The sequence below is a fragment of the Oryx dammah genome, unplaced genomic scaffold (assembly GCF_014754425.2).
Source record: "Oryx dammah isolate SB20612 unplaced genomic scaffold, SCBI_Odam_1.1 HiC_scaffold_2, whole genome shotgun sequence".
Classification (NCBI taxonomy): domain Eukaryota; kingdom Metazoa; phylum Chordata; class Mammalia; order Artiodactyla; family Bovidae; genus Oryx; species Oryx dammah.
The window spans coordinates 4240530-4254720 of NW_024070186.1; the positions used below are offsets into that span (position 1 = coordinate 4240530).

At 48.7% G+C, this 14191-nt stretch overlaps 1 protein-coding gene and 1 non-coding gene across 3 annotated transcripts in view; one reads left to right on the top strand and one right to left on the bottom strand.

The window, feature by feature from the left end:
* Nucleotides 1-269: 269 nt before the first annotated feature.
* TRNAS-GGA lies at nt 270-341 on the top strand. The gene has a single exon. It is a non-coding gene; the product is annotated as a tRNA-Ser (tRNA).
* A 7247-nt stretch (nt 342-7588) lies between these two features.
* GALNT15 (polypeptide N-acetylgalactosaminyltransferase 15) overlaps nt 7589-14191 on the bottom strand; it is a 44039-nt gene continuing 37436 nt past the window's right edge. Inside the window, exons 9-10 of one of the 2 annotated variants that reach the window (XM_040263643.1) lie at nt 11785-11928; nt 7589-9839 (exon numbers count right to left, since the gene is read on the bottom strand). In XM_040263643.1, the coding sequence (XP_040119577.1) occupies nt 9693-9839; nt 11785-11928 (291 nt within the window). In that variant the 3' untranslated portion in view covers nt 7589-9692. The remainder of the gene's footprint in view (nt 9840-11784; nt 11929-14191) is intronic. The other variant, XM_040263653.1, reaches the window with a different exon arrangement.

Consider the following 14191-nt stretch of genomic DNA (forward strand, 5'->3'; position numbering starts at 1 on the left):
TGGGGGCAGAGCTGGTTGGACAACACCCAGGAGTTGTGAGCACAGCGAGCTGTAGGTCTTGGACTCAGGGTCCTGTGGTTTTCCTTTCATAATGATAAAGAGCAAGAGCAGAGCCCAGTCTTGCCTGAGAGAGGCGCTGGCTCAGCGGCAGACACAGGCCCTGCCCCAGTCAACCTCCCGTCTTCTTGCCGGCAGAGCCTCGGGGAGCTCTGAGCGGCAGGGTGCCCAGCCCTCTCCTCTTTGTGAGGGACTTGCTGTGACTGTAGGTTTCCCTGGTGGCTCAGAGGTTAAAGTGTCTGCCTGGAATGCAGGAGACCCAGGTTCAATCCCTGGGTCGGGAAGATCCCCTGGACAAGGAAATGGCAACCTACTCCAAATCCCATGGAGGGAGGGTAGGCTACAGTCCATGGGGTCGAAAAGAGCTGGACACGACTGAGCAACTTCACTTTCACTTTCACTTCCGTGACTGTGTGACTCAGCTCTGGCCAGCGAGGCAGAGGGAAGTCTACTGACGGGGAGTGGGGGGCAGGTCAGGGGAAGAGCTCTCTCAACACAAAGATGTTGGAGGGGAGCATCCTTCTGTAACCCCTCTGCCTTCCTACCTGGGATGCGGGTGCAAGGACATCATGGTAGGTGTTGGGATGGATGTCCTGTAACTATGAAGGGATGGATGCCACGTGCAGAGCAGAGATGGGGTCAGGTGCTTTGAGCTGTCCGTGTGTGGGGGGAGAAGGCGTCCCCAGGCTGTTTATCAGGAACCAGCCTTGGGCATGTGGGCACCAGCTCTCAAAGGGTATGACGGGCTGGCAGCTTTGAATGTAGATTGCACCAGCCAAGATGTACCCCTGGATCTGGCCTTTCAACACACTCTGTGAGGCCGTGTTGGCTCAGGAGCACAAGGAGGGAGGCTGATTGGCCTCGTACAGCCTGGCCGGGAGCCCTGCTATTGGGAGACGCTTTGCTTGGCTTGACTCTGGCTTGTATGCTGAAGTCTGGCTGAATGGGCTGCCAAGGATCAGAGCTTATGTAAACACACAGAGGCCATGGTTCTTGCTCCACACAGGAGCTCATAGCTGATCGTCCTCACTTCCCAGTTGCAAGGGAATCGTGTTGGGGGAAGGCAGGGAGGGTGTGCATCGTCCTTTGTGAGTGTCTTCACTACCGTAACCTAGAACACGTCAGATTTCATCTGCTCCTGCAGTTGAATCCCATTGGCTTGGCTGAGATGCTGAGACGTACTCTGCTCCTTAGCACCCTCCCTTCCTTGTTGATGCTGCCTGTGGTCTCATTTAGGAAGCTGGCCCTGCCCGACCGTCAACAGGGAAGGCGAGAGGCATCTATGCATCCGAGGAAAGGCAGCTGACAGCTACAGTGTCAATATTTTATATTTTGATTAAAAAAAAATGAGTCATTTGTTTATTTCTATTTCATTCTAAAAAGGATTAGAATCTGTTTACAGTTAGATCCCGTTTTTTCCCCTTGTGTGTTTTCTTTCCTTTTTGGTTATTTATAATGTAAAAACACCCTATTTTTAAACTTTCCACCTTTAGTCACAGTTTCTTTGGGAACGGTTTTCTGTTTTTAAAGGATCATTTGTCTCCTTCTGCAGCTGGAAGGAGGTGGTAAACAAGGCCTGTGAGCCACATCGGCCCCATCACCTGTTTTTGTAAATAAAGTTTTATTGGAACACAGGGACGCGCATCTGTTATTGACCCTGCCTGCTTTTGTGCTACAAGGGCATAGTTGTAGTCAGAGCAGAGACCCTGTGGCTGCAAAGTCAAAAATATTTACTATCTAGCCCTCTGTAGAAAAAGAATAAATACTAAATATAATTTAAAACGTTAAGTTATAATTTTAAAATGCCATCTGGCCCAAGTGTGTTTATTCTGATCGGCACTGTGCGGTGATGTGTGGCTAGAATTGGTGTCTGTTCTCTGTACCTGTGTCGCCCTGATGCCAGAGGCCCAGCCTTTCTGGATCTGTCTGGCCTGCAGAGGCTGCTCTTCCTGGGCTCTGTCCAAGACAGGGGCTCAGCTCAGTTCCTTGGTTCCCATCCTCCAGCATAGGACACAGTCAGTGCGGAAGGCTTGGCTGAAAGTTTAGGGTGACAGAAATAAAGTTTTAGACTGAGGACTGGACACCATTCTGAAAATCCCTCTGGTAACCCTTCCTGACCCCACTAGGAATATGTTTTTGACCATCTTGCTCTTTAGATGGAGAAGGCAATGGCACCCCACTCCAGTACTCTTGCCTGGAAAATCCCATAGACGGAGGAGCCTGGTAGGCTGCAGTCCATGGGGTCGCTAAGAGTCAGACACGACTGAGCAACTTCACTTTCACTTTTCACTTTCATGCATTGGAGAAGGAAATGGCAACCCACTCCAGTGTTCTTGCCTGGAGAATCCCAGGGACAGTGGAGCCTGATAGGCTGCCGTCTATGGGGTCGCACAGAGTCGGACACGACTGAAGCGACTTAGCAGCAGCAGCAGCTCTTTAGATGTTCATGATATTGTTTGACCCTTCTCTTCCACTTTCTTCTGGAGAGCTATCATGCTCTCTACTCCTAACTTACAGGGGATACCTGGTATCTACTAATGCTGGTATGTACCAGTTACTGAAAAATAACTGGAATATGAGAGGGAAATTTTCTGTGTTGCAGGGGAACTTTGCTTCCCTAGGCTTCAGGTTTCCACAAGGAGGGGCATCAATTAGTGGAACACGAGTGGCCTCTCTCTGCTTCTCACTCATTAGTCCTCAAGGAGAAAGGACATCTAATATTTTCGATAAGCTTGGGGTGAGGACTGACCACATGCCCCTTCCTCAGTCTCTTTCTCTTGGGACACAGCTTCCTGGAAGCCCATAGGCTGGTCTTGCAGTTTGGAGAGATAATTTCAGTCCAAGGGAGTAGGAGTCTTTGGCGCATGGGATGGGAGTATTATAAATAAGCAAAGAATGGAATTTGATGAACAAACCAACTCTTGTAGGTAGAAACTTTTAGTGGACAGGCCATACATTCTAGGGCGGATTTCCCTATTAGGAGACAAGGAGATAAGGATTTGAGGGCAAGTAATTTGTCTGGAAGGTGAGCTTAGGAAGTTGAGGTGTGAGGAAAGGATTGCAGGCAATCAAGCCATTTTTCATTTGGGTGCTCAGAGCTTAACCCCACAGTAAACTTGTAGAATGGTGTAGAATCTGCACCTCAGAGCTGTCCTGCTGGAGAGATGGGGGAGCTGAGGTATTTATACTCCAAGTCTCATCAGTCGCTGATTGAGGATTGCTCCTGGTGGCAGGGAGCGGGGGTGACTTCCTAGGTGCATCGGGCCTTCCCCACATCAGAAAGCAACCTTTTCATCTTTGAATAAAACCCACAGGCAAAGAAGGCGGTGCTAGTGGTAAAGAAAAGTGAAGTCACTCAGTCATACCTGACTCTTTGCGACCCCGTGGACTGTAGCCCACCAGACTCCTCCGTCCATGGGATTCTCCAGGCAAGAGTACTGGAATGGGTTGCCATTTCCTTCTCCAGGGGATCTTCCTGACCCAGGGATTGAACCTGGGTCTCCTGCATTAAAGGCAAATGCTTTAACCTCTGTGCCCCCAGGGAAGCCCTGGTGGTAAAGAACCCGCCAATGCAGGAGAAGTAAGAGATGCGGGTTTGATCCCTGGGTTGGGAAGGTCCCCTGGAGGAGGAAATGGCAACTCACTGCAGTATTCTTGCCTGGAGAATCCCATGGACGGAGGAGCCTGGTGGGCTACAGTCCATGGGGTTTCAAAGAGCTAGACACGGCTGAAGTGACTGAGCACTCATAGGGAAACCCTCAGGCCGCTGCTCACTCCCTGAGGCTGAAAGGCTGGAGGGAGGAGGGTGGGGTGTGGAAGGGTGAGTTTGGCATCTCTTTCTTAGTTAACTGTGTATTGACTTTACTGTGGGACTTAGGATTCAGAGAATCTAATTTGGGGCTTTCTCAGGATTTGTTTTCTGATCATAGAATCTCACGGTTGGCTGTTAGTTATGGCTCTTTTCCAAGGCCGCAGGTCCTGGATCATCTCCAAAAGACTCCTACGGCTCAGTGGTAAAGAATCCTCCCGCCAATGCAGGAGACACAGGAAGCGCAAGTTCGATCCCTGGGTCGGGAAGATCCCCTGGCAGAGGGCATGGCAACCCCCTCCAGCATTCTTTCCTGGAGGATCCCATGGACAGGGGAGCCTGATGGGCTATGGTCCATGGGGAGGCACAGAGTTGGACACGACTGAGCTCACACGCACACACAGAGGCTCACCATAATTCTCTCCACCGCTGCCTGCCTGCCAGGGCCCCCGCTGCCTCCTCGAGACAGGGCCCTCCGCCAGCACTTCCAGCAGCAGCTGTGGCAGCCTATCGTCCTCTGTCCACAGACAATGGTATTTCTGCGCCTTCACACCATGGGTTCTCCCAGGAGAGGAGATGAGGCTGAGAACAGCTGAAAAGCTGAGCGATAAACTGGTTTGTCCACTGCTCATAGATTCTTTGGAGAAGGCAGTGGCACCCCACTCCAGTACTCTTGCCTGGAAAATCCCATGGACGGAGGAGCCTGGTAGGCTACAGTCCATGGGGTCGCTAAGAGGCGGAGGCAACTGAGTGACGTCACTATCACTTTCGTAGAGTCTTACCTTGTCTCTTATGTCTCTCCCAGGGAGACTAATTTCTTAGTCTCAGTGGAAAATCATTGGTGAATGTGCTGACTGACCCAATTAGGTCAAGTGTCCTCCTGCCATCAGTCGGGGGTGGACTCCTGTAGAGGCAGCAGGTGGCTCCCAGTGTGGCCACGTGGCTAAACTTGGGGAACGTGTGGGGTGGGCGACCCAACAGCCGCCCGCCTCCCCCATAACAGACACTTCTCCACCCCCTGAGCAGGGTCACAGGTGCCTCTGCACTAGTCATGGCTTGAAAACAGCTTTCCAGGCTCTTCTGGGCCTTAAGTGAAGCATTAAGCATCGCCACCCTTGGCCACTTCCTAGAGGAGAAGGGTCAACAGTGCCATCAAGAAGGCCGCCCAGTGAAGTAAAGGTGCCCCACCCGCTGGTCACATTTTACTGTAAAGTTACGAAGCTTTTGTAAGTCCAAGCTGCAGTAGAATTGGCCCTGTCATCTTCATTTAGCGTTTGTCAAGGGTTCTGGAATATCACTTGACTGTGAGTTAGCTGTATGGTTCAGAAATTTTCAACTCCTCTAAGGGCAGAAAGTGAAGAGGAACGTTAGAGCCTCTTGATGAGGGTGAAAGAGGGGAGTGAAAAAGCTGGCTTGAAACTCAACAATAAAAGAAGCTAGGATCGTGGCTTCCAGTCCCATCACTTTATGGCAAATGGAAGGGGTAAAAGTGGAAGTGATGTCAGACTTTATTTTCTTGGGCTCCAAAATCACTGCAAATGGTGAGTGCAGCCATGAAATTAAAAGATGCTTGCTCCTTGAAAAAAGAACTATGACAAGCCTAGACAGCGTATTAAGAAGCAGAGACATTACTTTCCCAACAAGATCTGTACAGTCAAAGCTATGGTTTTCCTAGTAATCATGTACAAATATGAGGGATGGGCCATAAAGAAGGCTGGGCACCAAAGAACTGATGCTTTTGAACTGTGGTGCTGGAGAAGACTCTTGAGAGTCCCTTGGACTGCAAGGAGATCCAACCAGTCTGTCCTGGAAGAAATCAGTCCTGAATATTCATTGGAAGGACTGATGCTGAAGCTGAAGCTCCAGTACTTTGGCCACCTGATGTGAAGAGCTGACTCATTGGAAAAGACCCCAATGCAGGGAAAGATTGAAGGCAGGAGGAGAAGGGGATGACAGAGGATGAAGTGGTTGGATAGCATCACTGACTCGATGGACATGAGTTTGAGCAAGCTCTGGGAGATAGTGGAGGACAGAGGGGCCTGGTGTGCTGCAGTCCATGGGGTCACAAAGAGTTGGACACGATTTAGCAGCTGAACAACAACAATAACAATTTTCAAACATGATGCTGATCTGTTTGGGCTGAGCTTGTAAACTATCACTGGGAGTGAAGTAACCACGCCGACTCTGTTCTTAACCCAGAAAGAGTCAGGTCACCTGCTTTGATGTCATGAGAGCATAGCTTATTGGTATAACATAGAGACTTTGGTGATGAGAAAATATCAACATCCCAGACCTGTGCAAAGGTCTACCACATCAGCAAAGATCCTCACAATATTAAACCCATGCTAAGGACACACTTCCCTATTTAAAGAGCACGTTTCACAGAAGAGGAGGTTGAAACTGCAGAAACATTGACGTAAAGTGAAGTTGCTCAGTTGTGTCCGACTCTTTGCAGCCCTGTGGATGCAGCCCTCCAGGCTCCTCCATACATAGGATTTTCCAGGCAAGAGTTTTAGAGTGGGTTGCCATTTCCTTCTCCAGGGGATCCTCCTGACCCAGGGATGGAACCTGGGTCTTCCACGTTGTAGGCAGATGCTTTACCATCTGAGCCACCAGGAGATTGCAGAAACATTGGAGATTGGAATATAATTAAGACAGAAATAGCAGAGGGTTCTAGAATCCTGGAAATATCACCTCCTTGGTTATTGTGCTCAACATAATATGCACAAATCCAAGTGTCTGAAGAATCAGGGCAGGACGTGTAGGCGCTCTGGGCTTTGGCCCAACAAGCTGCATTTCTAACAGATCCTTTACAGAACAAGCATAAACAGCATCCACAATATGGAGGGCTGTGCCCATCAAGCAGCCCACGCAGTGTCCAGGTTTAGTGACTGGTCACAGGTCGTTTGGTGCCCAAGAAGGCTCCCCTTGAGGTGAGCACGATAAAGTGACCTCCAATGATGTCAAATTCTGGCATAGTGACTGACACACGATCAGCTCTGGCCTGGGGGACTTTCTGATGTTCTTGGGAGTTGTGATTCTAAGTTGGCCAGTGGGATTAATGCATTGAGACCAAAGAGGAAATAGATCAGGGCCCCTCTAGGGATGACATCTGCTTTCGTTGTGAAATAGCACAAAGAGTGTTGGACTCTAACATTGTTGGCTGAAAACTCTCTGTTCCCACAGCGGGACAGCCTCAGGATATTAGGAGAATTTGTGTTGAACATAAACAAGTCTGAAAGAAGACGATGGTGGCTGAATCTCTTCTTTCCATGGGATGATGAATCTGCCTAGATCATTGCTTACTAATGATGGTGAATTCAGTCTTAAAACCCAAACAATAAAGTCTTACAACATTCAGATGGATGAGTGAAACTCTTGGGAATCAAATCTTCTGACTGCCAGGTTTCTCCACTTTTAAATTGATCACTGTAGATAAAATCAGAACTGAGTCTATAGAGGAGAGGATTTGAATACTATTACTCTATGATGAGGAGAAGGTTGAATTTCTTTGAGAATTAAGTAGAGGCATCTGTTTTGTTTAAATTAAGGGTCTTTAAGAACCAGCCAGGGACTGAGTTGACAGCCATTTCTGTAATAAAGTAATAAATCATGGGGATGGTTAAGGAAGCAAGAAACACCACATTCTTACTTTGTTCAACCAATTAAGCAATAAGCCATCTGGGTCCTTTTGTAAATTACCGTCAAGTACAACTTATACAATTCAATTCAGCCTTTCATTTAATTATATTAATTTATTCCATCAACTTTAAATACCAAACAATGCCAATACCAATGTTCATTTTTTAAAACAGAAGTCTAGTTTAGCTTTTATTTTTTAATGATTAACACCCTTCCCGAGGTTGTCATCTGAGAATTTTTAGCTCTGTCTCAGCCTCAGGATATAGGAGAATTTGTGTTGAACATAAACAAGTCTGAAAGAAGATGGTGGCTGAATCTCTTCTTTCCATGGGATGATGAATCTGTCTAGATCAGTGCTATCCAATAGGCCTGTTTTCATGATAGAATGTGCTATTATTTGTACTCTCCCACACAGTGGCTCTTGAGTCCTTGAAATGTGGCCAGTACTACTGAGGAACTGAGCCTAAATTTTCTTTAATTTTAATGAATTTATGTATAGATAGCCACATGTGGCCAGTGGCTCTTTGCCCAAGTCTAGAGTGTATTCTGAGGAAGGAAAAATACAGCATGCCATTAACTTCAACAGGTGGAGAAGAGATGCATAGTTATGATGGATATTTTTTGGAAGCCCTCACTTCCTGCTCAGTGTTTGTTACCTGAAACTCAGTGTTTGTTATCTGAAACTCAGTGTTTGTTATCTGAAACTCAGTGTTTGTTATCTGTATCCCGAGACAGCCCAGAGGAGATGAGCCTCTTTGAGGGGAGTTCTCTGGCCATGTGAAGAGGGAGCTCCATCTGGAAGAGAAATGGGCACCATTTCTTCTTAATCGCAGAACCAACCCCACTCAACAACCCTTAAGTCCCATCTAGAAGGGCCAAGTCACAGCATGAGAGACATCCGGCTTTCGCCAGCATGGACTCTGCCCTGAGGAAGATGTGTTCTTCCTATGGCTGAATGTTCAGATGTGGGCCCCTTTGGGGGTAGCCAGACATTTCCTGGGGGCTCAGACCCAGCCCTTTCAACGTCATGGACATCAACACCCCACTCTAGTTCCTCTCAAAGGAATTTTTACTCAGATGCTGGCATTTCCCTCCCAGGGAGATTTGCCTCTTTGCAAAAGTTGCTTGTTCTGATCCAGTCAACGCAAACTTGGTAACAGAACATCAGGAGTTTCTCAACTGTACACACTTCTTTTTAGTGGGAGTGTTCAGTCTAAGCTGACCCAACACCAATGACTATAGAGAAGTGTATTGCATGAGAATCTGATTATAGTTAATCAAGCCAGAGAACAGTGAGGGCAAGGGTGAATGGAGGTAGAAAGTCCCGAGAACATTCTCATTAACATGAAAACATCTTATTCCAGGTCTACTGACTCTTTGCAGCTGCTAGGCTGAGCTGAAAACTGGGCAGAAGCCTCTGTAACCCTGTTTTGTCTGAGTAGCTTGCTTCCTTCATCTGAGCTATGGTTCAACCAATGAACATGAAATTTGTCTTCATAAACTTATTCAAGTTTTGGATGTCAGAACTTTGTACCTTCTTCACTCTTTAATTTTTACGGTTGTCAACACAGACAGTCCAAGGTAAGGCAGTTTAGAATAAACTGATCAGTAGGAATTTTGTATCCTGAAGATGTTGCCAGGCCTCTTTCCTTTGTTGTTGCTCAGTCGTGTCCAACTCTGTACGACCTCATGGACTGCAGCCTGCCAGGCTCCCCTGGCCATGGAATTTTCCAGGCAAGAATACTGGAGTGGGTTGCTATTTCCTTCTCCAGGGGATCTTCCTGACCCAGGGATGGAACCCAGGTCTCCTGCATGGCAGGTGGGTCCTTTACTGCTGAGCCACCAGAGAAGCCCCTTCTTTCCTCAGTCAGAGATAAAAGGAATTGTATACTGCTCAGTTGGGGGTAAAAAAAAAAAACCAAGAATCTTCTGTACCATGCTATGATCATCTACCAGTGATGAAGGCAATGAGACAATGGGTCCATATTTTTTGTCTAAAACAGACAGTGGCCTGTGAAAGAAAGGCAGGAAGAAAAGACTTTCCGTATTCATTCATGGAGCTGCGTCTCTGCTCTTGCCACCGCACACACCTCAAGGGCCTGCTGCATGAAAGGCACGCGCTCCTGCAGTTCGCTTGGGCTGGACTGCGATGGCCACGCTTCTGTGTTCCTTCTGAGGGTGGCGTTCACCGTTCACCCCCGGTGCTGACGTTGTCAAATCGCCACAGCTGGCTGGCTTTTCCATCACACTCACGCAAATACAGATCTTTATTGTTTTCCTGCACCAGAGCTTCCATGCATTTCCCAGAGAGAATGTGAACAATCATTCCATTCTGAAAGGAGAGAAGAAAAGGAAAAAAAAATAAAGAAACAAAGAAAATCAGTCGGACCCTCACAATCAGTCAGCAGAGAAAGAAGTACCGAAAATTTGTGCTAGTCATTAAGAGAATGATAAAAGTGTTGTCAACTGGCCTGATAGGGAATGGGAGTATTTTGGCTACTTTGTAATATAATTTATGTAGCCCTAAGTTTCCCAGGTGGCTCAGTGGTAAAGAATCCACCTGCCAAGCAGCAAACACAGGTTGGTTCCCTGGGTCAGGAAGATGCCCTGGAGAAGGACATGGCAACCCAGTTCAGTGTCCTTGCCTGGGAAATCCCATGGACGGAGGAGCCTGGTGGGCTACGGTCCATAGGGCTGCAAAAGAGTCAGACACAACTTTGCAACTAAACAATGACAACAACAATATGTAACATAAAACTTCCCAAGTGTGAAATGTATTCTTGTTAAGTAGATTCACATTGTGATGAGACAGATCTCCAGAACGTTTTCTTCTTCCAAAACAGAAACTCAATACCCATTAAATGACAGCTTCCCTTTCCCTGCTTCCTCTTGGGCTAGGTAACTACCATTCTGTTTTCTGTTTGTATGAATCTGACTTCTCCATACACCTCATATTAAGTGTAATCATATAGTATTTGCCTTTTTGTGACCGGCTTATTTCACTTAGAATAATGTCTTCAAGTTTCATCCATGTTGAAACAAAAGACAGGATTTCCTTCTCCCTTAAGATGCAATAATATTCCATTGTATGTACATAGCATATTTTGTATATTTATTCATCAATCATTGGATTCTTGGGTTGCTTCCGCCTCTGCCTCTTGACTATTGTGAATAGTGTTGCTATGAACAGTACTTCATTTCTTTTTATGACTGGATGAGAATACTTTTTTAAAGTCTTACTTTTTAATGCCTGAAAGATGCTGGGTATATCTTAGTCACTAATCTTTCACACATTATGCTTAAATGCTGTTTCTAAATCTATTTTATCCATAGGCCTTGCTTAGAATGACCCTTTACATTCATAAAGGGCCTTAACTTGGTTTCCAAGAATTCTTTGAGCATGTGTGGGCCCCCTGAGCCTTGGGTTCACTTGTCGCCAGAGCCCCAAGAGCTTCGTTCTCAACATTTCTCGTGAGTTCAGCTTAAGTCTTAGACTAAATGATTTTCCTCTTTCACAGCCTGCTCTAAGAGCAGTAATGTATGGAGTTCTGATTAGTTATTTAACCTCCCTTATTTCCAAGCAAAAGGGGAAGATAAGACATTTTTAAAAGATGTGTGTATTAATTTGTTTTTTCGTGTACTTACACCCTAGCTCACGTCAGAAGGGATTTGAGGTGAAGGAAAAACGACTAGCCAGTTGTTAATACTGTCTCCTTCCAACCCTTAATCTGCTCACTCTGCCTAAATACTTACGCTCCTCCTATTTCCTCTTTATTGGATGCTGACCTCTGGAAAGGAGCTAGAGCCTCTTTCTGGGGTAACGGGAATTAAAGTCTTATGAACATGATGAAATGCTCAGCACGAAATTAGCAAAGGAAGAAAGTACGATCTGCACCACCATCTATGTGATTGTGGAACAGGAGGTGGGCCTTTCCTCTGCTCCTAAAAGCACACCACCAGCAGGGTTTGGCAGCGTCTGTAACGCGCCCCACAGTCCTACTCGAGGCCTAAAGCTGATAAACTTTACAGCTAGGGGGTCTCCTCTTTCCAGTGCATGAAGACTGAGCGACACAGAGACCTGGGAAATTAGCACCTTTCTGGATGCCGGCGGATAACTCGGCTGCAAGGTCGGCTTCACCGCCCCCCCGAGGCCTTAGTGCCAAGCTACTAAGTTCAGCTCAGGGACACAGGCTTGTGGGGTAACACTTGACCTCTCGGAAGAGCCAGACACGTGCCCGCCAGAGGCCCCGTGAGCTCCTCCTGGGTGGGTCACTCACCTCCTGGTGGTCCCAGCGCTGCTGGTGGATGGCAGGGCCCCCCTCGGTGCAGTTCTGGAGAATCACCTGCTCTCGCCTGACGTCAAAGCACAGGTGCCCTGGGCCGCCGTAGCGGATGGCGCTCCGGCCCGTGTGCTCCAGGCGCTGGGACAGGGGAACGGCCGTTAGCACTGCTAGAAGGAGACCCTGTCCAAAGCTGGATGAGGGGAGGAGAGCTCACCGCAACAGGGCCGAGGTCTGGGGGCAAGCTTCAGATTCCGCCCGAGTCAGCAAGGCCCCGTCTCATAGTCAGGTCCACAGATACCATGCTGGACTAGCCCTGACCTCTGACACCACTTCACTCCAGTTACCGTGCCACTCACCTTTATACATCCTGACAGTCTCCTCCCTTATTCTATTTACTGCAACATAGGCGAAGCCATCGGGCTTCCCGCATAGCTTAGCTGGTAAAGAATCCGCCTGCAATGCAGAAGATCCCGGTTCAATTCCCAGCTTGGGAAGATCCGCTGGAGAAGGGAAAGGCTACCCACTCCAGTCTTCTGGCCTGGAGAATTCCATGGACTGCATAGTCCACAGGGTCGCCACGAGCCAGACAGGACTGAGAAACTCTCACTTTCCCTTTCAGGTGAAGCCAGGAAGGATGCCCTGTGTTTTGTGACGGTCCCTGGAGATTTCTCTTTGCTATGAACTTAGTTCCTTATACATAAAAGAGTGTGTTCCTTCTTATTCTTAATACAGCATATGGTGGATTCAGCTTAGCTAGTTCACAGTTTTTCTGGATACAGAAGTGGTTGCTAATCCCCACCTCCCCACCAAGAATCTTGGTGGTGGTTTAGTCACTAAGTTGTGTCTGATTCTTGAGACCCCAGGGACTGGGAACCTACCAGGCTCCTCTGTCCATGGGATTCTCCAGGCAAGAATACTGGAGTGGGTAGCCATTTCCTTCTCCAGGGGACTCTTCCCAGGAATTGAACCCAGGACTCCTGCACTGCGGGCAGATTCTTTACCGACTGAGCTACAAGGGAAGCCCAAGAATCTTAACTCCAAAACCTAACATTCCTCTTGCATGAGGGAGACCATTATCCCTACTTGCAGATGAGGAAACCAAGACTCAGAGAGGTTAAGAAGCCTGCCTGACATCACACAGCCATAAGGTGAGGCGCTTCCACCGTCATAAGGCCTCCTCACCTACTGCTTTCTCTCTGTCCTCTGGGCCAGGAGTGAGTGCCCATTGGTGTGTTCTAGAACACTGCTAGACAGTAAAACCAGAAGGGGACAAAGGGATCCTGATTGCCTGCTTCCCGACAAGTCCTGCAGGCGCAGGGCCTTCGCCTGGGGTCCCAGAGCCTCGCTGGTCCTGCCTGCAGGGCTGGACCCTCCAAAGCGTTTTCTTCTTTTGGCCCCAGGCTCTCGGGGCTTATCTGACTCGTTCCACCAGTATCTCCAGGAACTCACACTTTGTTGTTCGCTTTTAATAGAGGCCTTTGGGGTAGAAGAGCTTAATGCAACAGCCCCATCACAGACTAAAAGCAGAGACTTGGGGGCGGGTCAGACTTTCTAGGTTATCATCCAAGCTGTGAAAAGAAGTGAACCCACCAACCCTTGGCCAGAGTCACAGGGGCGCCCCATTACCTGGGCAAGTATTTGTGTGATGGGAATTTGAAGAGAAGAAACGCCCTCACACGATAAGCCAGGAGCCCACAGGATGCTGGAAGCACCCTCCGCCTCTAACCTCCCCTCACTCGTTGAGGGTCCCCTAGTCCGTCCTGCCGGCCGCGTGCGCCCACGTGCAGGACCTCAGGGTCAAGGAGACCCTCCCCCTGCGGGAGAGAGCCTGCCGGTGGTGTTCATCATCCCCCTTTGGCCACCCCTCGGGACATAAGCTGGAGAAGGAAATGGCAGCCCACTCTAGGACTCTTGCCTAGAGAATCCCAGGGACAGAGGAGCCTGGGGGGCTGCTGCCCACGGGGTCACAGAGTCAGACACAACTGAGCAACTTGGCAGCCGCAGCAGCAGGAGCAAGTCACAAGCTTCTGTTGTCCTGGGGCGGCCCGCCCTTCCGGCTACCCCGGGGTCCAGCCCCGCTGCAGAGGGAGCCCCCAGGAAGGATGGTCTCCAGCGGACCCGCCCCAGCAGAGCTGTTCCCCTCCCTTCCCCAGGGGCGTTTCCACCCTCTGCCTCCCTTCTGACTGTGGAGTGCAAGCCCTTCTCCCCGAGGAAGGAGTTTCACAGACCACATGCTCTGAGTGAAGCCGCTGCTCTGAGGCCTGCAGCCAGCTGGGTGACCTCTCCTCCGGCAAGTGGGGCGGGGGCTGCTGAGGCCACGAGGCTGTCTGCCCAAATCCAGCCCTTTCTCCCACCACACACACACACACACACACACACACACACACACACACACACACAC